The 24,441-nt window shown below is 44.4% G+C and overlaps 1 protein-coding gene across 12 annotated transcripts in view; it reads right to left on the bottom strand.

Moving 5' to 3' along the window:
• The window catches only part of TANC1 (tetratricopeptide repeat, ankyrin repeat and coiled-coil containing 1), a 212,982-nt gene that overhangs the window by 49,590 nt on the left and 138,951 nt on the right, over window positions 1-24,441 (bottom strand). For all 12 annotated transcript variants that reach the window (XM_043524883.1, XM_043524880.1, XM_037911874.2 and 9 more), the window contains 7 exons: window positions 17,050-17,281; window positions 13,380-13,546; window positions 11,600-12,207; window positions 10,075-10,183; window positions 9,723-9,845; window positions 5,249-5,485; window positions 788-973 (listed from right to left, as the gene is read on the bottom strand). In XM_043524883.1, the coding sequence (XP_043380818.1) occupies window positions 788-973; window positions 5,249-5,485; window positions 9,723-9,845; window positions 10,075-10,183; window positions 11,600-12,207; window positions 13,380-13,546; window positions 17,050-17,281 (1,662 nt within the window). The remainder of the gene's footprint in view (window positions 1-787; window positions 974-5,248; window positions 5,486-9,722; window positions 9,846-10,074; window positions 10,184-11,599; window positions 12,208-13,379; window positions 13,547-17,049; window positions 17,282-24,441) is intronic.

Genomic DNA, 24,441 nt, shown 5'->3' with positions numbered 1-24,441 from the left:
AGAGGCTGTGGGGCGAGGGAGAGTTGGTATGCAAGCCCAACCCATATTCACCCCGTAGCAGCAGCCCCTGTCCCGCAGTGCTGAGCATGTCATCCCACTCGAGCCCATTGGCTCTTGCCAGAGTATTATGTGATGCGTGCATCCGGGCACAGACAGGGCCCTCTTCCCGTGACACCCTGCCCCCTTCCTGGCCTTGCCACGGGGAGATCACCTGCCCAGAGGTGGGTTTGGCAGGCCAAATAAAATGATCTGGTGGGCTCGATGTAGCTCCAAGTTGCCCATCCCTGATCTAGCCCTGCATCTCAGTGCATATGCAACAAGGGTGCAGAGTTAAGGTTACATATATAACCTTAACTTTAGTACTTTCTACGTTTAAGGCTGGAAGGTGAAGCAATCTAATGCTCTTTTAATGTAGTTTTCTGCATGGTATTTTCTTGGTTTTTAAAAGAAAAATTTTAAAAATCCATCCTAGGCGGAATAAGCCTTTGATTAAGGCAGGAAGTGATTCATTTGTATGGATTAACAGTAATCACAATTAGGAATTCTATATAGCAGTTTTAAGAATAGTGAAGTAATTTGACAATTACATATCAACAAAAACAAGACACAAAGGACTTTTTGGTTAAATAACCATGAACACTATATACAGTTAAGACCTAAGATGATATCCAATTAAAGTCATTTGAAGCTGCAATAGTTTTCCTTTCTGTATTTATTATTATAAAGCATGATTTAAACCATTTTGATAGTTTAAATTAGTTTTGAAGCATTCCAACCACTAACCTACCTGACTGTGTCCCATACTGGAAGCTGCTGTCAATGCCTGCTGAAGTGCATGACATTTTTTCAGTGAAATTTGTTCATGGGAAGGAGCTGTCCAGTCAATGTTGAGCAAATAATCAAGGATATCACAGTGTCCCCTTAATGCACTATGGACCAAAGCACATTGGCCTTTTTTGTCTAGGTAGTCAGCCTGTATGAAAGAACAAAAATTTGAATGTTATAAGTAATCTCAGAGCTCTCAAAACAGATCTAACAACAACAAAACTCAGCTCAAAGCAATTGATAATAATCTTATGGGAAGTTTGATGACTCACATTGTACTTTCAGAACACTATGTACTACATAAATCAGTTTTATATAAATATTTTTTCTTTTAATTTATAAGTGATATTTTTGGAATTATGGTTCAACACAGAGCTAGAATTTAGAGGAACGGAACATTAGCAAGAATGGCATAAGCAAGATATGAGAAGTAGTTCTTCCACTCGACTTAGCACTGACAAGGTCTCATCTGGAGTACTGTGTCCAGTTCTGGGCACCACACCTCAGGAATGATGTGGACAAACTGAAGAAAGCAACAAAATGAGTAAAGGTATAGGAAACACAATCTACGAAGAAAGACTGAAAAAACTGGGTTTGTTTAATCTGGAGACGAGAAGACTGAAGGGAGATATGATAGTCTTCAAGTATATAAGGGGTTGTTATAAGGAAAAGGGTGATAAATTGTTCTCCTTATCCACTGAGGACAGGACAAGAAGTAATGGGCTTAAATTACTATAAGGGAGATTTAGGTGAGACCTTAGGAAAAACTTCCTGTCAGGGCAGTTAAATACTGGAACAAATTACCTCGGGAGGTTGTGAATCTCCATCACTGGAGGTTTTTAAGAACAGGTTAGACAAACATCTGTCATGGATGGTCTAGATAATACTTAGACCTGCCTCAGTGCTGGGGACTGCACTAGATGACCAACTGAGGTCTCTTCCAGTCCTACTTTTCTATTATACTATGTGACAATTCCCCTGTTTGTGTAAAATTAAAGAAACACAAGGAGAGGCTAACATAAAAACAGCTTTCCTACTGAATAACTTTAAATAAAAAGATGATTACCAGAAGACACAGTGTGTTTGTGGGTTCCCTCCATTTCTTGCTATAGGACTTACACACACACCCACCCTTGATTATGCCTAGACCCTCTGGGGTGTGCAAGAAGTATCACTGCCTTTACCTGTGTATAGTGGTCACACACAATGTTAGTCTTTGCTCTCCCAGAAACACAAGGAGTACTCTAATCTACTCTGTTACACCTCCAGATCTACACCCTGTAGCCCTATAAGATAGATAAGGATTAAAATAAGGGGTCAATGCTGTCATTTTTCATTAAAGTCAGGGTCAGGGTGAGTAAATGGCCAACCCTGGACTTTTTTTTTTTTTAAAGGTATATTTTACATTTAGAGAGGCTTCTGACTGACCATTTCTTTATTTTTTCTTTTGCATGTTGAAAACCATCACTACTCTCAGACTCTTGCATCAACAGTGAGGGTTGTGCCAGCTGGGGCAGCAGCAACTGCCTGAAGAGGCTACATCAGCCTAACAAGAACAGCGGAGGACAGCACTCTCATCCCCCCACAAAGAAACTGATACAGTTTAAGTGAGGAACATTGCATCTGACCCCACTGGAGAGGAGAAAGCAGGTGGGGTCGGAAGGAGCCCTATACCGCACCCCTCAAGGAAGTCACTGATTCCCCAGCTTGTCCACCCCCTTGCTAATACTGCAGGTGTCTGTCTGGGCTATCAGTTTGTAAAAAAGTAGCTGAGAGGGTCAGTCTAGGGCTGCTAAATTAAAAACACCTCCCTGAAAACACTAAAAGATCAAGCCTGTCTAATTTCTCATCTGCATGCTGAAAGTGATGGTCAGTACAAACAAAGAACAGGAACTTTCCACCACTTCTCCAGTATCTAGTTATTTTGTCTGTGAGCTTTTCTATTTTTCAATGTAAGAAGTAAAACTAATCCACTAGAGCTGGCATAGAAATTGCATTGTGGGTTTTTCAGGGATTATTTTAAATTTGCTATTAGGTTATATTTTTATAACAGCAACAAGAATTTGGGTAGAAAGCATTTAATTTATTTTTTCTACCTTTGGTCTCTCATACAGCTCCATTAGATATGGAAAGTGATTACATATAGCCACAAAACATGAGCCAAATGAAAAGGATGTGTGGAGCAACATCTCTGCCATCAGCAAGCAACTTAGGAACTAAATAATGCATGACCCCATTTAGAGGCCTCTCCATTATTCCAGTGCAACCACCGCTATTGGATTTAAAGCAGGAATTAATTCAGGGAAGTCCAATGGCTTGTGTTAGGCAGGGGGCCAGACTAGATGATCACAAGAGTCCCTCCTTCTGGCCTTTAAGTCTCCACGATCTGGGTGCATATTATTCTTCCTTGTATTATGTGCCTAGGAGTCCCAGTCATGGATCAGAGCCCCATTGTGTTAGGTAGTATATAAAGTCATAACAAAGAGCTGGTCCCTGTCCCAAAGAGCCTACAATCCAAGTAACAGGAGTAAGTATCTGTTAATGAGCATTTTATACATGTGGCAAATACTAACTAGTCAATTTCTCTGCCAAATATTTGCAGCTCCAAAACTAGTGTTTAATCTGTAGGGGGAAAAAACAACAACAGGATTTTGTTCATACTGCACTTTTGTTACTCATAATTTGATACAGGAGAAATAAATGAAACCCTAATAAATCACTATATAAAAACATCTCAGGAAAATGCTGATCAATCAATCAACATTCCTTTGTTCTCTCATTCTCATGTCCTGTACTCAGCTAGTTCCACGTATATTTGCATTCTCTGTTTACTTCCTTCTTCCACTCTATGTCTTCTCTCTCCCACGTACATGTCCCTACGTATGCCTGAAACAACTTCTCTCCTTCAAATCCCTCCTCCAACCTCCTTTATTTTGGCTATCTCCGCCACACTAATTTCCAGTTGAGTGCTTTGTATCTTTGTATTTGCACTCGGCCAGAGACGCCAATCTTGCTCTGAGACTTTTACAGATGTTTATGAAAACAGCTGATGAGGAATCAGGGAGGTTGCTTAGATCTCTCTTCCCCCGGCCTGGGACCTCTTGCTCTCCTCCTCCACTCCTCTCCCCTCACAGAAAATGGGACATCTCTCCCAGCACCCTCCCCATCTATGGACAAGGGAGGGAGCCTGGACTCCTACTCCTGGACAGGAAGAAGGGGAGAATCAGCCCTAGGAAAGCTACCCTCTTATGCCACCTACAGAGGCCCTTAATTACCTCGGCCAGTCCCACGGCTGAACCTCCTTCCTGGTATGATCCTCTTCTCCCTCCTCTGTCATGTTTCCTCTCCTCCTCCTCCTGCCCCTATAGCTTATCCTCTGCTGAAGACTGTGCAGTAAGGGTCTCACAGAAGGCAAGCCACGGCCATTGCCAGTGGGGTTTGGGTGCTGGAGTCACCACTCAGGCCACATGTTGCACTTTAACTGCTCTGTGTAGACCCTGCTGGAGTGCTGTAGGTCCTAAAGTGCACCATCAGAGTCCATACAGGGCAGTTAGAGAGCAATACACAGCCTGTGGCTTGGTCAGTAAATCCAGCAATGCCAAAACCCATTCAAAATCACTGCAGCTTGCCTCCAGTCAGACCCTCACTGTGCAATCTGCGCATGTGCCACAAGTAGAAAAGAACGCCCCCTAATGCCCCAGCAATATTTGCTGTTTGTTGGACCTGAGTGGTGGTGAATGACCCACACACATGTATTTTATATATGTATAAAATGTGTGTGCTTGCAAATGTAGTAGTTTTAAACCTGAATTCGTAGTTTTGTAATTACAAGCAAAAATTGGAAGGATTACAGAAAATTAGGAAGGGTTGGGATCTATCTACCCCAACATGAGAAAGGAATACAATTAAATGGAAAAACAACAACAATAAACCACTATGAAATGATTGCAAGTAGGAAATAAACAAATATGCTCGCCCATGAACATGTTTCCTCTCCCCTTATTGCAATTCCACTCTTATTTCCCTCCCCAATTGTCATGACATTGATTGCTCATCACAAACTTGGGGCCTGCCCCAGGACATCTGCAACTGCCACTGATTTCACCAGTCAGCTTCAGCTCTTTGGCCACAATCTGGGAGAGGTTTATACATGTAAATATTTCCATTAAATTCAATGGGACTACTCACAAGTGTAAAGATAATTACATACATGAATCACAGCTTTCTATTGTAAGCTCTTCAGGGCAAGGATCTATATAAGAATGTATAAGCCTTTGTTATGTGGGGTTTTTTTTTTTCAAAAATGATATGTACACACCATACTCTATATAAATTGCTAATAAATATAATAAAACATGCCTATACAATATTTTCTTAGCCATGAGTACTGTAGTTAAAACCATCCTTTGGTGTCATAGCTTACCCTTGCACCTTTTTTGCAGAGCAATGAAACCAAGTTCATGTGACCTGCAGCTGCTGCATAGCTAAGTGGAGTCATTCCATTTTCAGATGTCCCATCAAGAGCAGCTCCGAATTCCACCAGAAGAGTGACCATTTCTTCATGTCCAAGGTGAGACTCAACACACAGTATTGGAGCATTATTTAGAACTTCAGTCCTGTAATTCACATTTGCTCCCCCCAAGATCAGCAGACGACTCACCTGAAGGAAAATTTAAACAAGCTATTTTTTCTCCACATTTATCATAGCATATCATCGAGAGGCTGCAGAAGTATCTCATTTTCTATTCTGATTTTGGTATTAAAATTATAAATGGAAACTGAATTTATTACATATTGATACTAATGTGAAGTAAAAAAAAGTTTAAAAGCCATTGGTTAACAGTTATATCTTTGGGTTACTAGCTATAAATTCTAGCTATAAATCCACAATATTATGAACTTTAAAATCTTTATATCGTCTTCACCATTATGGTTTCATCTGTTACCATGGCACAACATATATCATTACACAAAAAACACCTTTGAAAACACTTAGCAGTTGGCCAAAATTGCAACCTTCTCCCCTCCCCACGTTAGCAATTCCAATAATGGACCCTACACCTCCCACTTTCCCCAATTTTACCTCTTTCATCTTTAAAGTTCCCCATGGTATCCTTGTTTGTTCCCTCTCAGAAAACAACAATTATTTCCCTGCAGATCATGATTTTTTCCATTTCGCAAAACACAGATTGTGTTCCTTGAAATTAGCATGTTTTCTGTGTGCATAGCCTTGTTCCCTTACTTGCCTTACCACATCACCGATATGAGCACAAAGCTAGGCCCCACCGCTTGCTTCTCAGCCCTCCCTGGCTTCCCATGCGAACAGCTGATCCGTGGGAAACCGGGCGGGGGCGGAGAAGCAGAGCGGGGTGGCGTGTTCAGGGGAGGAGGTGGAAGCGGAGTGGAGGTGAGCTGGGGCCACGCGCGGGGCGGGGAGCTGCCGGTGGGTGCTCTGCACCCACCAAATTTTCCCCGTGGGAGCTCCAGCCCCAGAGCACCCAGGGAGTCGGTGCCTAAGGCACCACTTTTGATGTGATCAGTGGGGGGAACAGCCACTCCCCCTGCTCCTCCCCCAGCTACGCTACCCCGCCCCTCGGAGCCAGAGGGACCTGCCAGATGCTTCCTGGGAGCCGCCCCAGGTAAGCACCGCCGGGACTCCCCACCTCGCCCCCCGGCAGGTCCCTCTGGCTCTTAGGGGCGGGGTGCAGTGGGCACCCACTATGGTGGCCCACGAGACCCTCCTGCCTGGTTCTGGGGGCAGACAGGGGAGGGGGATGGATGGGACAGGGGTCCCGGGGGGGGGGGGGCGGGGAGGCATCAAGGAACGCAGGGGGGTGGATGAGGCAGGAGTCCCAGGGGGCGGGGCGGGCCACGACCCCATTGTGGGGTGAGGAGGGAACCGGTTGTTAAGATTTTGGCAGCTCATCACTGGGCCAGAGTTAGTTTCAGAGAATCATAGAAGATTAGGGTTGGAAGAGACCTCAGGAGGTCATCTAGTCCAGCTCCCTGCTCAAAGCAGGACCAACCCCAACTAAATCTGCTGAAGAATCAGCAGGAAAGTACAAGAACAGAAAACATGTGCGTCAGGTCCACAAAAACATTGACTAGCTTAATTTATTGTCTTGGAAATGGAAGGATTTCCCCCCCCCCCTTTTAAATTGCTATTAATGACACCTTCCAGCAGAATATAATAATTTTAGGGTAGGTTGAATTTGGCTTAAAGTTACTGTTAAATTCTTCTCTAACCCTAAAACACAGACATAAAAGAAATGTGCTAAAATTATGAAAATCCAGATAACACACAAAAGAAGGGCAATCTAAAGGCCTAGTCCTGCAAATACAGTTACTCACATGCATACTTATTTATAGGATAGGTCCCTAAAATGGTCCACTATGAAATCTATTATTACCTCTAGTTGACATCATTGTGGTTTCAATGCCTTATTGTTTCTCTTATTCATTTGCACTTTAGGGTTTTACCGGCATATTTGAAAATATTTGAAACAGGCATATGTGGCCTCAAGTCAGGGGTTTCTTCTTTTTAATATTACAATTAAACCACAGCCAAGGTCTGACTATGTGGGTAAATGACAGCTAAATGGCTAGCAATTTTTTTCTGTTTTAATCAACAGCCAGATTGTAGATGGCTCTTAGTATGAGCAAAGTGAGAGCAGTGAGTATAAGGAGTTTCCTTTCCCCTTATGTTTGCCTGGTCTCTCTCTGCACCCCTTGAGGCACAGTCTACTGCAACTGGGGTAAAGACGGACAAGGCCATGTCACACTCCCCTGCATTAGCATTCATAGGAGGAAGAGGGAGGAGTATACTGAACCTCAGGAAGGGACACAACTCCTTCTCCATGCTGGATCTGTATAGTTTAAAATAGGTCATCACATGCTAGAAACTAACCTTTGGTACTACACTTCAGCATATTTAAGACAAGGAAGGCTGAATTCTGCTCTAAATTAGTAAACTGGGTGTGGTCCTTGGGCTCCTGATAAATTGTCAATATAGCGCTCACTCAGACATAAATGTGGGCAGTCAAAATTGAGGGAAAGACTCCACTGACTTTAATGAGAATTGGATCAGTCTCCAAGACACAATCAATAGTAAGATTTTAAACAGAAGAATCTATAACTGAAGTTCCTGCACATTTATGTCAGATTTTTAAAAAACAAGGTTTTGTACATTTACCAGATAAAATTGCACGGTTGTGGAATTATAGTCAGAAGAACTATACTTAACCTTACTGGCAAGGGCATATTTTGAACTCATTTTCCAATATATGGATTTTCTCCAGCCAATTTATGACCTGCTTTAAATTATATATTAAAAATATTTTCCTTTAAAGGGACACTGTATTTTTAAGCTGTAATTAAACGTTGGCATCTATGAATCTATGACATTATCAGCTCTCTGCTGAAATGAAAATCAACCAGTGGAAGATTTTTGTATGAATTAAAGTGGCTTTTCACAGAAATACCCCTCAACAAACTCTAGTATCCAGAAGAACTGTAGATATTCATTCACCATTATGATTCTGAAAATTCCTTTAATTACATGCATAATTTATGCAAGTTCTGTTTTAAAAAAACAGTGGATGTACAAAGCCAACCAATACAGTTAAGACAACATGGTGCCACAAATAATTTACACGGATTTCTGCAAAAACAGATAGTTTACAATACCTATTAAACACACAGTCTTTAAAATGATCCCACATTAGCTGTTTCAGCGAAGTTTCAGAAGAGTCAAGACAAATGAGATTAAATTTAAGTTATTTATATAACAACTAAGGACCCAATATATATTGGACCACCTCACAACACCTGTTAGATGGATGGCTTTTATTTTCAATTCCTCCCACAGGGAATCATTTGTGATAAAATAATACTTAGCTTTTAACATAGCATCTCAAATGACTTTACAAACAACTAAGCACCACATCCATTTTACAGATGGGTAAACTGAGGCATTAAGTGATCTGTCCCAAAGTAAAAAATAGAAACAGGTGTGGAAATCAGGAATCTTCATACTTGACTATGCATCCATGCAATCTGTTGAAATTCAGATCTTCTCAGTTTAATGTTTAAACTCAGCACATTTTCTACTCTCTCTCTCTCTCTCTCTCTGTCAGGGTTTTAAACTGCTGCCCATCACCACAGTAATCCAAATGCCTTTGTAAAATTCTTTGTAAAATTGATAGCAACAGCAAAATTCCTAGTAGACTTCATGGAGTCTCTGACATTTCTATTCTGGAGTAAAATTGCTTCTTGGGTTAGAGATTTGTTTCTATTTTGTTTAAATTGATTCATGTATTAAATATCCATTTGGATTAAGTTTTAGGAATAATCCAAAATGAGATAAAATGCAACAGAGTGAAGAACAGACCGTTTCTGATAGTCACGGAAGCCAAATTCCCCAATAAAACACAAAAGCTAAAAAAGGGCACAACACAGATAGCATTCATTCAGCTGCAGGGCAACAAATTTACAAGGGTACCTTCCCATAAATTTGGTCTGAAATTTAATCTCATAGAAATGTTTATGATTTGTTGAGTAATGGCCTCCAGATTTTCAGTGTCTATTTTAAAAATACATTGACTTTCTGGGCAAAAACAATCTTAAGGTATTCATTGCAATTTATAAGTTGGCCCTAGAAAAGCAAACCTTTACTTCTCCCTTTGCTGACTTTATAGCACTTAAATATTATTCACAGACCATCTCTGGATGATATTTAGTCATCACTGGTATTTTAATTATGCATGATATTTTCACATTAGGTCTAATTCTGTCCTCATTGAAGTCAGTGGCAAAACTCCCACTGATTTCATCGGTGCAAGATCAGACCCATTTGTGATTCAGGTGGCATCCCGAGTTCATAATTCTTATTTTCTTACCTTCACATTAGGTGTATAGAGATTTCTCAGAGAAGCAAGGGCAGCTGACAATCCATCTGTGCTATATCCAATCCACAGGGCTTGAAGGTGACTGGAAGAAATTCCAGTTTTTTTACTCAGACCCTGGGAGAAATTATAAAATAAAGAGATACTTTTAGAAATAGGATTGCAGAGAGAATTTACATTTCTTTATATGGATGAAGCATAAAAGGGATCACTTTATTTGTAAGAATATTAGGTGTTTATAAAGGTGGTTTGTAACTATTAAAGCAACCAGTCTGGAATCATCTCAGACACTTGTGCATTTATTCTGATATCATACAACTGTGTTTTTAAAATATGTGGATTTTACCTTGAAAATGTGCGCTTTAAGAATGTGATGACCAAGTTCCATTGTTTGCTGGCGATTTAATTTTCCCTCTTGCCGAGAAAACATGAATGCCAGTAGAGCATGCCCATTCCTAGCAAAAGGAAGGAAATGAGAGAGCAGCACATTTATTTAGTAAAGATTTAGTTACATCACCCAATACGTTCATACATTTATGTCATGCAAACTTCAACGTTTTTTGTTTCACCCAGTTAAACTTTTAAAATATCTCCATGTGTCGATTTAAATACTAAAACCTTCAAATGTCACAAGAGAGAAAACTTTTTAATACTTGTCCTGAGTTCATAAGTTTTGACATTAGGAGAGGAGACAACAGAGCTCTGTCTCTAAGTACAGTGAATTCACTTCTAAAAGAATAAATCTGAATTGAACAGGGTCATGGGAAATCTAAAGAGTAGCCTCATGAAAAGTGTTCAGGTCTCAAGCACCAGATCAGAATCTCCACTGACTGGAGATGGAAGGGGTGAGGTCAACAAGACACTGTAAATAGATATTGCAATGTTCTGCTAAATCTGACTGTTGCATCTTTCCATACCTCTAATAAGATATGAAATTCTGTTAAAATCCTCAAGCCCCTTAAAAAAATGACAGAGCATCCTTTTCTTTTCGTAATAAAATGAAAACACACACACGCAGACACAAAAACCACCATCAGCTTGAAACATATGCCTAACATACAAACACAGAGTGGTGAATTTTACATAACTAAATTCCAATGTTATTAGATCAGTTTTATCATGTACAACCCATGGTTTTGTAAAACGCAGGAGAACTGAATTCTTAAAATTCTGAGGTAGCTGGGTGCAATACTGGTAAATCCATGTTTAGAATTATCATCAAAATCTACTTTATGTATGAGTGATGATCCTAACATGTTTTTAAAAGGACTAAACTCCAACCCCCTGAATAGTGTGGCAAAATGGACAATGCAGACTGGCAAAATGTGCACGCACAGTGTTTTTCAGTGTCTCTGACCTACATGACCCATACTATACAACCCAAGAAAGGGGAGTAGAAGGGTCAAATTGAAATAATGAGACTGAGAATGTCTCAGTAATTTAAAAAAAACAGAAGAAAATTAGACAAAATGATCTACTGCCCTATTTCCCAGTAGAAAAGGTAGCTTTCAAAGTCGGAGTTTGTAAGAAACCTTACAGTATTTTCCTATTGCAGATTTTGCCAAGGTGATAAAAATAGGAGGCTTCTCATAAATTATACTTCTTCACCAAGGTAGTGAAATCACACAGCTTAATTATTACTAAGGGTACATTTTGCTCTCAGATATATAGGCCCAGTTCTCATTGGCTCCATCAGGAGTTACATCTAGGCATTAGAAGACAAAACTTGGCTCTAAATATGCACAGCTTTTCCTTTGAAAAAATGCATCTGTTTAACATTACTCTCCCCCCATCAGTGATCAAAAGTGATTAGTAAAATCTGTAACACCAGCTATCTGTACATATTACACCTTATTACAGCCTTAATTTACCTTGGCTCACATAAGAAGTTTGTATTTTCACCATCCGCTCTCCAAACAAGCCATTCCCTGAAGGAAGGATGGCAGAACATACGTGTTTTGTCACGCCTTTTTATCAGGAAATACGAAAGGGCCTCCATCCTCTGTTGGAAGTCTTCCCAGTCCTGTTCACCATTTATTTGACCAGCATTAATAGCTTGGAAAATCTGGTCATCTGTCATGGGATGAAGGGATGCTAGAGCCACATTTAACACTGGCAGTGCTCTCTCAAAAGCAGAGTTGGTCATGAACTTCATGTTGCACTGGAGCAAATAAAGTTCTGATAGAGACACAGGAACTACCTTGTAGCTGGCACTTTTTATCACTAAGTGACCTTTCTGAAAAAGATCCAGTGTCAGTTTCAAATAGAGATAAGATCCCAAGCTCTTCACGATCAGGTGGTTACTCACTTTCCCGATTATGGCTGCATCAGCTTTCCCATTTAAAGCTATATTGTTTATTATTTCCTGACTGCTATTGATCCTGTATTGAATATATGAATTCAAATCACCATGGATTTCTTTGTTATCTGGGAAGTCATCTAGGGATATTTTGAAAAAGGGTAGTGAACTCGTATTTTCCTGCAACAGAACAACACATACATACACACGCGCATTATAGCATTTCAGAATTGAAAATTCACAGTCTAGCTTCACTATATTTTTCTTTTGTGAGAGGCATAAGATAGAGATGAGAAAGATCTATTAGCTCTAGTATGCTCTTGTAGATATAGTAACCTGACAACAGGTAACACAACATTTTATATTTTTACACTACCATCATCTTTCTTCTGAGAATCTCAAAACACTTTATTAACCAACCCCTGAAGGGTAGATGAAGGATATATAGTGGTCATTTCAAATTTAGGGCAGCAGAATACAAAGTTACTAGAACTGGAATTTGGCCAGGAAACAGTTTTACATCTCTTTGCTTACAAATAGTTCAGTAATGACCCAGAGAGAAGAGCACCATCACCACCACTTCCTGCAGCAGGTGTTCCTCGGAGGTCTCCCATTCAAGTACTGACTGGGCATGCATGACTACTTAGTTAGGGAGAACTGACAGTTACAGAATGGATCGTCTAGGTATAGTGGTTTTACCTGAACACACATTTATGGTACATAAAAAACAGTAATTCAGATGATAGACATACAACTGCTTTTCAGGCAGATCAATACATATTTGTATAGTCTAGCAAACTTTGCAAACATCTTTAGTATAAATGAGCACCTTTATAATATAATGCATTTCCTATGTAATTAAAAACAGCTAAATTGATAAAAAAGCTGAACTTTCAGTCTGGGGGCATTGACATTATGAAAACACTGTAGCCGCAAACCTCCCAGAATCCAGATAGTTGTTTCACGGACTATGTATTAGAGAAAGACGACTTCTAAATGGGTGATCCTTTCAACAGAAATCCCAAATAAATCAACCTTTAGTTGGGAACTAACCACCTCAAATTCTATAAGATGTTGAGAATTCCTAACTTCTATTGATTCAATATCCCATTCTCATCCCACCTGAGGTCTAAGAAAACTGTAGCTCATGTTTTGTCACTTATCTCATTGGCATACTCCAGAAAAAAACCTATTTATCCACCATAAAAAACCTATTTATCCACCATGGCACAATTTTTATTTATGTCTTTGAATTCACCTAAAAGTGCATTAATTCAAAGTAATATAATTGTAGCAGTGTAAAAGGTCACTTTTAAGAGAAAAATAAGCTAAACTAAAAATATGATTTTTACCTGAAAGTTAGTTCTTACAGTCACAATCAGCTTCAACCAGGAAGGAAATTTAGAGATAATGTTTGTGATAAATGAAGAAAGTGTGTCACCATAATCAGGTTTGTGGAATTCAGCCTCATTTAAACCATCTATCAAAATGATGTATTCTTCCTCTGGAATTCTCTGCTCTGAATAACAAAAGTAAAAAACAACAGGAGATTGCACATTTTTCCACACAATTTTGAAAATCTTGGCAGTAAAGGTAACTTTATATACATCAGGAGAAATTTTGCAAGTCAGAATATCCAACCAAAAATCACCACCATCACTAATCTCATTTTAGATTAAAACTGAATTTTTAAAATCTAATTTACTATTTATGCTGTTTGTTTGCTTTTTGGCACTTTGCTCTCTTTAGCCAACGAAAATAGTTCATAGTTTCATTTTCTAGATCTTATGACTAGCACTATGCTGCAATGTCTGTGTTACAAATACTGCAGGGGAACATCTACACATTTCCAGCTGTATTTTTGGTCACACTTTATATTAAAGCTCCATTTTGTAAATGGTATATTGAAAAGGTTAAATGATTAACAGATGTTACAAGCATGTTAAAGACATGAGTAGTAGGTGTTCTAGATCAGGAGAGGTATTTCCAGTAGGGATAAGGAGGTCTTAGTACCGTTATATAAGGCACTGGTGAGACCTCACCTGGAGTACTGTGTGCAGTTCTGGTCTCCCATGTTTAAGAAGGATGAATTCAAACTGGAACAGGTACAGAGAAGGGCTACTAGGATGATCCGAGGAATGGAAAACTTGTCTTATGAAAGGAGACTCAGGGAGCTTGGCTTGTTTAGCCTAACTAAAAGAAGGTTGAGGGGAGATATGATTGCTCTCTATAAATATATCAGAGGGATAAATACCAGAGAGGGAGAGGAATTATTTAAACTCAGTACCAATGTGGACACAAGAACAAATGGATATAAACTGGCCACTAGGAAATTTAGATTAGAAATTAGACGAAGGTTTCTAACCATCAGAGGAGTGAAGTTTTGGAATAGCCTTCCGAGGGAAGTAGTGGGGGCAAAAGATCTATCTGGCTTTAAGATTAAACTCGATAAGTTTATGGAGGAGATGGTATGATGGGATAACATGGCTTTGGTAATTAAATATTCATGGTAAATAGGCCCAATGGCCTGTGATGGGTTTTAGATGGGGTAAGATCCAAGTTACCCGGGAAAGAATTTTCTGTAGTATCTGGCTGATGAATCTTGCCCATATGCTCAGGGTTTAGCTGATCGCCATATTTGGGGTCGGGAAGGAATTTTCCTCCAGGGCAGATTGGAAGGCCCTGGAGGTTTTTCGCCTTCCTCTGTAGCATGGGGCACGGATCACTTGCTGGAGGATTCTCTGCTCCTTGAGGTCTTTAAACTACAATTTGAGGACTTCAATAGCACAGATATAGGTGTGAGGTTTTTTTGTGGGAGTGGTGGGTGAAATTCTGTGGCCTGCGTTGTGCAGGAGGTCAGACTAGATGATCATAATGGTCCCTTCTGACCTAAATATCTATGAATCTATGAATCGTTATAAGCACATCAATAGAAGGTTCCATATGTAATTACAAGCACTTACTGACCCTTTGATTCTAACAAATAACCATTTATTAGAACTTTTATTAATAATTTATTAAACCTTTATAAAACATTATAACACAAAACACCTATGTGAATAAGACATGGGGCAAGTTATTGAAAAAAGAGAACAAAATATAGCTGCTCATTAAGTGAGCACTGTCCATTCTGTGCACCATATGAGGTAAGGATCCCGTGGAAAAAACAGTATGTGACCACAGAATTAAGGAAAGTATGATAATGCATATGCACAAAGGGGCTGAATTAATGTTCCACAGGCAATCTTAATTATGACATTTCCTAATTTTGGGCCACTTGACTTTTCTATTTTATAATGTTCTTTTAACAACTTTTTGTATGTAATTTCCTATGTTTTTTAAAAGAGCACACTCTGCCACTTCAGCTATGGTGTAACTAATAGCAGTAGTGTGTCGTCACCCTCTACGCGGACCAGCACTAAAGAGGGATGAGAGATACTTTACCAGTGGGTTTCACAGTTATTTGCTGACAACAAAACAATGGTGAGACTTGGGAATCCTGGGCTCCATTCCAAGCTCTGGAGGATAGCATGCTCTAGTGGGCCAAGACTCTTCTGCATACTCCTTCAGAGAGGGATCCCTTCTTCCCCACCGACTCAGTCCTTTCCTCACCACAAATCCTCATCTCAGCCCCATTGTCCTCACCTACTTTAGTCCCAGACTCCACTATATTCAGGCTTCTCATTCAAGTCCCAATAAGTCCTAGCCTCACCCCTTTCAACACACCACAACAGTCTATCCCACACTCCCCATCCTCCCCAAACCCCAGCTCCTTGTCCCAGTCTCAGTTCTTCCCCCACAACCTGGCTCCTCATCATATCTGCCTTTTCTCCCATCTTACCTTTTCCCTCACCCACCCACTGTTCCTCAATTACAATCTCTCCTCTGACTCCACATCCAATCTCGGTCACCATCACCCAAATGCCCTACATCCCAACTTCTAGTCCCACTCTCCCTTTTCATTTTCCCCTGCCCCCAGCAGCCTCCAATCCTCACCACACCCAGGTTCCTTGTCCCAATCTACTCTCCCCACATCCCCCTGGAGGTCTGGCTTTTGTCTCCTCTGCATTTGAATTGGGCAGCTTCCTCATGCATGCTGCCTGGGCCCAGCAGGGAGGTCATCAAGAGCGTGGGGGAGACGGGCTTCCTGCTTTCAGCTCAGGTGCTCAGACCCACATAGCAGCTCTGTGCGGTAATTACAGGGAGAGTCCTGCTCAGCCCTGGGCCGGACCATGACCAGTGCAGATGGAATCTTGGGGAATTTAGCTGCTAAAATCTAAGAAGTTTCTACTGAGCATGCATGAACTGTGATTTTTCAAAGACTTACAATTTGGCCAAATTTGAGTGGATTTTCATGAGAACAGCAAAAAACAGATCCCTCATACATATTTTCAAGATTTACAAAATTTCAAGTGCTCCACAGCATGGGAGTGCTAGAGCTTTTCAAATAAAAGATACCAGAATTTTGTAACATGGGCAAAATATATTTTTTTCTTTTTGCCTTGTATTCAGAAACACCAAATTGCTTTGGCTGATGTTTTCCAAATTCAACCGGAGCCAGACACCCAGCATGGAAAATTTCAGCCCAGACAGTTGAAGTATGCCAAAGTTATACAAAGCTAAAAACTGGGTTTTATAATGGGAAGTGGTGGGCAACCTTAATGGCTGATAGGCGTCCTGCCTATAACTTATAAATGTATCCTTAACAATAAGTGTGACCATGTTTTCACTGACATTTTCAAAAAAGTCATGAAAACATTACTTTTAATATTAGATATTGGAGGATATTATTTTATAACTAAAATACTTCTGTCTGAAAATTGTCTAGTATTCTTACAAGCGACATCTAAAATTATTATAACCGAAAGAGATTAAAGAAAAACATTCCTGCTAGTGAAGTCATTCCTATACATTTAATCACCTCCCTCAGATCATTAAATACGTATATCAGATCACTTTAGGGTTTTTTGGTCATTTATAAAGTTCAGAGAAAGTTTCTGAGTAGACTGCTACTTGGCATACCTTTTCTGAGGTTTGCAAGTGGTTCCAACACTCCTCTTTTAAAAGCTGCTGCTGGATCTTGGACACAGGACCTAAGGCTAAGCATACTTTGTAGCTGAGGCTCTTTTATCAGAAGATCTCTGTATGCTGTTAACTGATGTGACCGGCAAAGTAAAGCTGCAATACTGTGCACAAATTCTGGGACAAGACATGTATATGTGTTGTCAGCTTGGCAATAGTGGTAGGCAACAACCTAAAAAAAGAAAGTCAGGTTATCACATTTTTGTGGATGACGCTGTAGAAACAACGTGAGCTGTAGCTCACGAAAGCTTATGCTCAAATAAATTTGTTAGGCTCTAAGGTGCCACAAGTACTCCTTTTCTTTTTGCGAATACAGACTAACACGGCTGCTACTCTGAAAACTGTAGAAAAAGACAAAAAAATTAAGCTAATTTATTTAGCTAAATGGCACCCCCCCACGCTCTGTTCAATTTTAGAAAAGTTATCCTGATTTATATTGTGTGAAAGATGAGCCTAATGGAATCATGGCACAAGAAAAAAACAACAGGGAAACAGTGTTACTACAGCAGAGGGTGGAAAGAAGATACACAGAAATCCAAACATCCATTCTGGACATAATCAATAAATGACTGATTTGAGTCCCTGCCTCTTGGCAAGAGTCCCTGCCTCTTGGCATTTGTATATGACTAGAGTTCAGCAGATAAGGCAGAACTTGAGGCCCTTGCCATAACACAAGAAAAACTTCCAGAACAAAACCTGAAAATCTGTGAAAGCTCTATCTGAGCAAGCTGATCAGCTGAATATTACAGTATCACTGTAGGTAGCTGACTGCTGCAGAAAAGACAGTTACCTTTTCCATAACTGGCGTTCTTCAAGATGTGTTGCTCATGTCTATTCCACAGTAGATGTGCGTGCTCGCCACGTGCACTGGTGCTGGAAGTTTCTCCCCTTGCAGTACCGGTAGGGGAGTGCTCCTCATGACCCCTGGAGTGGCCTCTCCGTGGTGTGGCATAAGGGGCACTGTGCGCTCCCCCCATCCTCAGTTCCTCCTTGCCAGACAACTCCGACAGAGGGGAAGGAGGGCGGGATGTGGAATAGACATGAGAAACATCTCGAAGAACATCAGTTACGGAAAAGGTAACTATCTTCTTCGAGTGATTGCTCATGTGTATTCCACAATAGGTGATTCCAAGCTACATTTGTTGGAGGTGGGTAGTTCACAAACTTTTGAGATGGAGTAGGGCCCTGCTGAACCCAGTGTCCTCCCCAGTCTGGGAGACGATTGCATAATGAGAGGTGAATGTGTGGACAGAAGACCATGTGGCAGCCCTACAAATGTCCTGAATGGGGACATGGGCAGCCGACAAGGCTTGTGCCCTAGTTGAGTGTGCCCTCACAATTGGTGACGGAGGGAGTCCCACCAGGTCATAACAGGTACAGATGCTCAAAGAGATCCAGTTGGAGAGCCGCTGAGTGGAGATCAGCCGACCTTCCATGCACTCGGCTGAAGCGATGAACAGCTGCGAGGACTTCCTGAATGGCTTAGTCCACCCAGGTAAAAAGCCACAGCCCATCTCACATCCAGTGTGTGTAGGCGGCGTTCCTCACTGGACGCATGGGGCTTGGGGCAGAGGACCTGCAGAAAAGTGTCCTGACTTGTGATAGGCGGAGACCACTTTTGGGAGGAACCAAGAGTATGGGAGGAGCTGGACCTTATATTTATGAAACACCGTGTACAGGGGCTCAGAGGTCAGGGCCCTGAGTTCCAAGACCCACCTAGCCGACGTGATCGCAACCAGGAAGGCCACCTTCCACGAAAGGTGTGACCAGGAGCACGTGGCTAGTGGCTCAGACGAGGGCCCCGTGAGTTGGGCCAACACCAGGTTTAGGTCCACTGCGGGACTGGAGGCCTAACATATGGGAAGAGACGATCCAACCCCTTAAGGAATCGGCCGGTCATACCGTGTGGCCCTGCACCGGTGGATGGAAGGCCGATATGGCCGCCAGGTGCACCTTGACTGACGAGGGAGGCAGACCCTGGGCTCTAAGGTGAAGGAGGTAATCCAGAATAAGATGGATCAGCGCAGCCACCAGGGAAACTCCCCGCTTGTCCGCCCAACTGGAAAAACGAGACCACTTTGCCAAGTAGGCTCGGCGTGTGGAGGGCTGCCTGCTTTCTAGGAGAACGCACTGAACCCCTTCCGAGCACGTCCTTTCCTCCCTACCTAACCATTGAGCAGCCATGCTGTGAGGTGGAGTGCCACTAGGTTGGGGTGGAGAAGGCAGCCCTGATTCTGGGAGACCAGGTCTGGGCGGGAGGGCAATGGCCACGGTGGGGCAACTGCCAGGCCCGTGAGGGTCCTGTACCAATGCTGCCTGGGCCATGCTGGGGCACTCAGAAGAACCTGGGCCTTGTCCGTCTATCTTTTCCAGGACCCTGCTGATCAGCGGGAACAGGGGAAAGGCATAGACAAACTGGCTGGACCAGGACAGGAGGAAGGAATCTGAGATAGCGCCCCTTCCCAGCCCCCTCCTCCTCCTGGCCCGGAGCAGAACCGGGGACAGCAACGGTTCTGCTGAGTCGCGAACAGGTCCACCTGGGGAGTTCCCCACACTTGGAAAAGTCTGTGCTCTGCCTCTGGGTGGAGAGACCACTCGTGCTGAGAGGAGAAGTCCCTGCTCAAGCAATCTGCCTGAGTGTTCTGGGCGCCCAGCAGATGGAAGGCCTGTAGGCAGATGTCGTGGGCTATACAAAAAGTCCCACAGCCTGAGGGCTTCGCAGCAGAGGGCAGAGGATCTGGCCTCGCCTTGCCTGTTCATATAGAACATCAAGGCCGTGTTGTCCATGAGGACCCTGACCACCTGGCCCTCCGGGTGCAAGCGGAAGGCCATGCACGCCAGCCATACCACCCTGAGCTCCTTGACATTTATGCGGAGGGTCAGATCCTGAGCTGACCACAGACCTTGGGTCTGAACATTCTCCACATGCGCCCCCCATCCCAGGTCCGACATGTCAGACACCAGTTCCAGTGATGGGGACCTGACCCTGAATGGGACCCCTTGGAGCATATTTCTCAGGGAGGACCACCACCTTAGTGAGGTGATCACTGTCTTGGGCACTGTGAGGACTTTGCCCATCTTGTCCCTGGCCTGGGAGAATTCCGAGGCCAACCAGAGCTGGAGGGCCCTCATCCTGAGTCTGGTGTGACAGAACACATACATGCACGTGAACATGTGACCCAAGAGCTGGAGGCACACTCTGGCTGTTTTCACCAGAAACCTTGTGACTGTGTCGATGAGCCCCTTCAGAGTCTCGAACCTGTTCGGTGGTAGGGAGGCCCTGGCCAACGAGGCGTCCAGGACCGTCCTGATAAACTCTATGCATTGTACCGGGACTAACATGGACTTGGAGTTGTTTACCAACAGGCCCAAAGTGGTGCACGTGGACAGAAGGAGCGCCACGTGATCCCGCACCTGCGACCGGGAGCAGCCCTTGACCAACCAGTCATCCAGATGCAGAAGATCGGGACCCCATAGCGTCTGAGGTAGGCCGCCACCACTGACATACATTTTGTGAATACCCTGGGGGCAGTGGACAGTCCAAATGGGAGGACCGCAAATTGGTAGTATTCCTGCCCCACCATGAAACAGAGGAAGCATCTGTGCCCCTCGAATATATGAATGTGGAAGTACGCATCCTGCAGATCGAGGGCGGCGTACCAGTCCCCAGGATCCAGTGAGGGGATGATGGAGGCTAGGGAGACCATGTGGAACTTGAGCTTCACCATGTACTGGTTCAGGCCTCGCAGGTCCAAGATGGGCCTGACCCCCACTTTGGCCTTCGGGATAAGGAAATAGCGGGAGTAGTACCCCTTGCCTTTGAACTCCCCCGGTACCACTTCCACCGCTCCTAGGCCCAGGAGCCGCCCCACCTGCTTCTCGAGCAGAGCCTCGTGCGAGGGGTCCCCCAGGAGGGACAGGGGCGGGGGGTGGTTGGGCGGGGAGCAAGTAAATTGGAGGGTGTAGCCATGACCACTCTGGGGGAAAGCACACAACCGACTGAAGAAGGGAAGCTTTATTGAAGGTAGACCCCTGATGATAACTGGCAGGGTGCCCCCGGGCAGCCCGTCGAAACTGCCTTTTCCCCGCCTGCTTGCCCTTGGAAGACCCAGGCTGGGGGGCAGGCCGAGATTGCCTCTGTGGGCACCTCTTATAGTCCCGCAACTTCATATAAGCAGTCTTGTATTTTGAGTGGGTGGCCTGAGTGGGAGTCTGATGCTGCTTGAACTTAAATTTAGCTGGACCCAGAGTCTGGAGGGTCGTGCAGGAGTCTTTCAGGCCATGCAGCATTGTATCCATTTGTTCTGCAAACAGAGTTTTGCCATCAAATGGGAGGTCCTGCACGAAGTCTGCGCCTCGCTGGACAACCCAGATAGCAGGAGCCATGACCACCCGTCTCATGGACACCGTGTAGGCCATGGATTGCGTGGCCATGTCTGCTGCATCCGAAGCTGCCTGCAGGGTTGCCCTGGCAGTCGCTGTGCCCTCCACCAGCGCTTTGAACTCCTTTCTGTCGCGCACCTTGAGGGAGTCCTCCAACTTGGGCAGGGAGCCCCACTGACTGAACTCATACTAGCCCAGGAGAGTCTGGTGGTTCGCCACCCACAACTGGAAGCTCGAGGATGAATAAATTTTCCTTCTACCCTGCCCGGTGCCGAGGAGGACAGCACATTAAACAGGGAGTCCAAGGGCTCCTCCATCTCCTCTGCCTGGAGGTGGAGGCTTGATGCCACCCTTTTTAAGAGTTCTTGCTGGGCCCTAAAGTCCTCCTGTGGGACGGAGGGGCCATAATCGTCTCATGTGGGGAGGGTGAGGAGGCCAGCACGGTACTTTGCGTGTCCACTGACACCGGAGGGTCCACCACCTGGTCAGTCTCCGGACATGGTGCCAAGGATGTACGTCCCACCAACTCCTTCCTTGGGGGTCTAGAGAGGGAGGCCGATGGTCCTTCCGAGGCTCCGGCCACCGGGCGAGCCCCCACTGGGGGCTGCATTGGGGGCCACAGTGTCTACTGGGACCGGCTGCGATAGCCCCTCCTCGGTGAGGACCTTTGGCGTCGTCTCCGTCCGTCCCACTGGTGTTCGCTCCTTGAGGCAGAGCGGTGCTGAGAGTCCCGATCAGATGGAACCCAACCAGACAGTCTGGTGGGCGTCCAGGGTGAGCCACGTGGACTTTGCCCTGAACGGTCGCTGGGCAGTGAACGGCGTCGGGAACGTTCCCTCGACTGAGACCAGTACCAAGCCGGGGGTGACTGCGGAGATCCCAGCGGCGGCTTGCCTCCAAAGCACGGGGCCGACATCGGCGGTGCCCCTGGTACTGGCATGGACATAATACCCCAGGCTGCCTGCAGGGCCTCCAGTCATCCAGGGAGGCCTGTTCTGAATAGGCCAGGCTACTCCACTCGACTTGAGTCGGAGGCCTACAGGCCGGTGGGGATCGAGGGCTGCCCGACATGGGTGTAGCCTCTGTCCCAGGTTTACTTCGGTGCCACGGCAAAGGCGGCCTCTTCCTAGCCTTCTTGGTGCGTCTTGTGGACAGGGAGCAGTGCCAACTAGTCGATGGCATCGAAGAGTCACTGCGCACCAACACCGCGGTGCCCAGTGCCGACTCAGAGTGGCGTGCTGGAGCCAGGGTCAGCGCTGACTCCATCAGAATAGCCTGGAGCTTCATGTCCCTTTCTCTCTTGGTCCGAGGCTTAAATGACTTGCAAATCTTGCCGTGATCGCTGAGATGGGTTTCCCCCAAACAGCTTAAACAGTCTGTGTGTGGATCCCTCACAAGCATAAATTGCGTACAAGTGTCGCATGACTTAAAACCCAGGGCGCAGAGCATGCCCCGGCCCAGGCTGTCTAGCTAAGCTAAGCTAAGCTAAGCTAACTACAGGTACCAACACTGAACGAACAAGCAGTTCTGGGGATGAGCTACAGCAAGGCTGGAGCAGAGCAGTTCCGACGCACCTTGACTGGCGGCAAGAAGGAACTGAGGGTGGAGGGAGTGCACCATGGAGGCGCCGCACCATGGAGGAGCCACTCCAGGGGTCGCCAGGGGTGCTCCCCTATGGGTACGGCTAGGGGAAAAACTTCCAGCACCAGCACACATGGCGAGCACGCACACCTATTGTGGAATATACATGAGCAATCACTCGAAGAAGAAAAGACTACAATGCGCCTTAAAGTGAGGAGGAGTCATGGTTCAGGCTTCTGATTATTTCTGTGAAAATCAACCCATCACAATGAAAAGCAATGTTTACAGTTCACACAAATGTGTCATTTAGTAGTTTTTATTGCTTGAAACTCTTTAGCACAGGGGTGGACAAACTTTTTGGCCTGAAGGCCACATCGGGGTTCCAAAACTGTATGGAGGGCCGGGTAGGGAAGGCTGAGCCTCCGCAAACAGCCTGGCCCCCACCCCCTATCTGCCTCTTCCCACTTCCCACCCACAGTCTGCCCCCCTCAGAACTCCGACCCATCCAATCCAACCCCCTGCTCCTTGTGTCCCCCCCGGGACACCCCACCCCTAACCGCCCCCTATCCAACCCCCCTGCTCCTTGTCCCCTGACTGCCCCCCAGGACCTCCTGCCCCTTATCCAACCCCCCCACTCCCTGCCCCCTTACTATGCCACTCAGAGCACCAGGACTGGCAGCCACGCCGCCCGGCCGGAGCCAGCCACACCGCTGCACAGTCTAGAGCACAGAGGCAGGCCGGTGGCTCTCTCAGCCACGCTGCCTGGCAAGAGCTCGCAGCTCCACCGTCCAGAGCACTGGCGGCATGGCGAGCTGAGGCTGCGGGGGAAGGGGACAGCAGGGGAGAGGCCAGGGGCTAGCCTCCCCAGCCAGGAGCTCAAAGGCCGGGTAGGACGGTCCCACAGGCCGGATGTGGCTCACAGGCCATAGTTTGCCCTCCTCTGCTTTAACACCTTTTCCACTGGATGCAAGTAGATACTTTAAAACACCCCTTTAAAACAAAATTTTGCAAATGATTGAGGAAACTGTACTTTTTAAAATATGTGGAACTCTGATGTAGAATATTTTTATCCTTTAGGCAAAATCAGTTTCTCAGCATAATATAATCTAATACAGAAGTCAGTTGTAATCAAATACTCTAGATAGTCACAGATTATCATCAGTATGTGATGCATGTAGTCTAAACTACAGTAATACAGCTTTTAAAAACTTTTTTCAAATTGAGAAAAGAGTTAATTTAAGATGTGAAGTAGTTTCCATCTCAGGGGAGAGTAGCTTGTTTTGGTTCTCAAGCACAAGACACATTTTACTAGACAGAACATATTATAATATGAGCACAAGATTCCCTACATATTTACATCATGTTCAA

The sequence above is a fragment of the Chelonia mydas genome, chromosome 11, assembly GCF_015237465.2.
Source record: "Chelonia mydas isolate rCheMyd1 chromosome 11, rCheMyd1.pri.v2, whole genome shotgun sequence".
Lineage (NCBI taxonomy): Eukaryota > Metazoa > Chordata > Testudines > Cheloniidae > Chelonia > Chelonia mydas.
The sequence above is the reverse complement of the archived record's forward strand: the minus strand, read 5'-3'. Positions and strand labels throughout refer to the sequence as shown.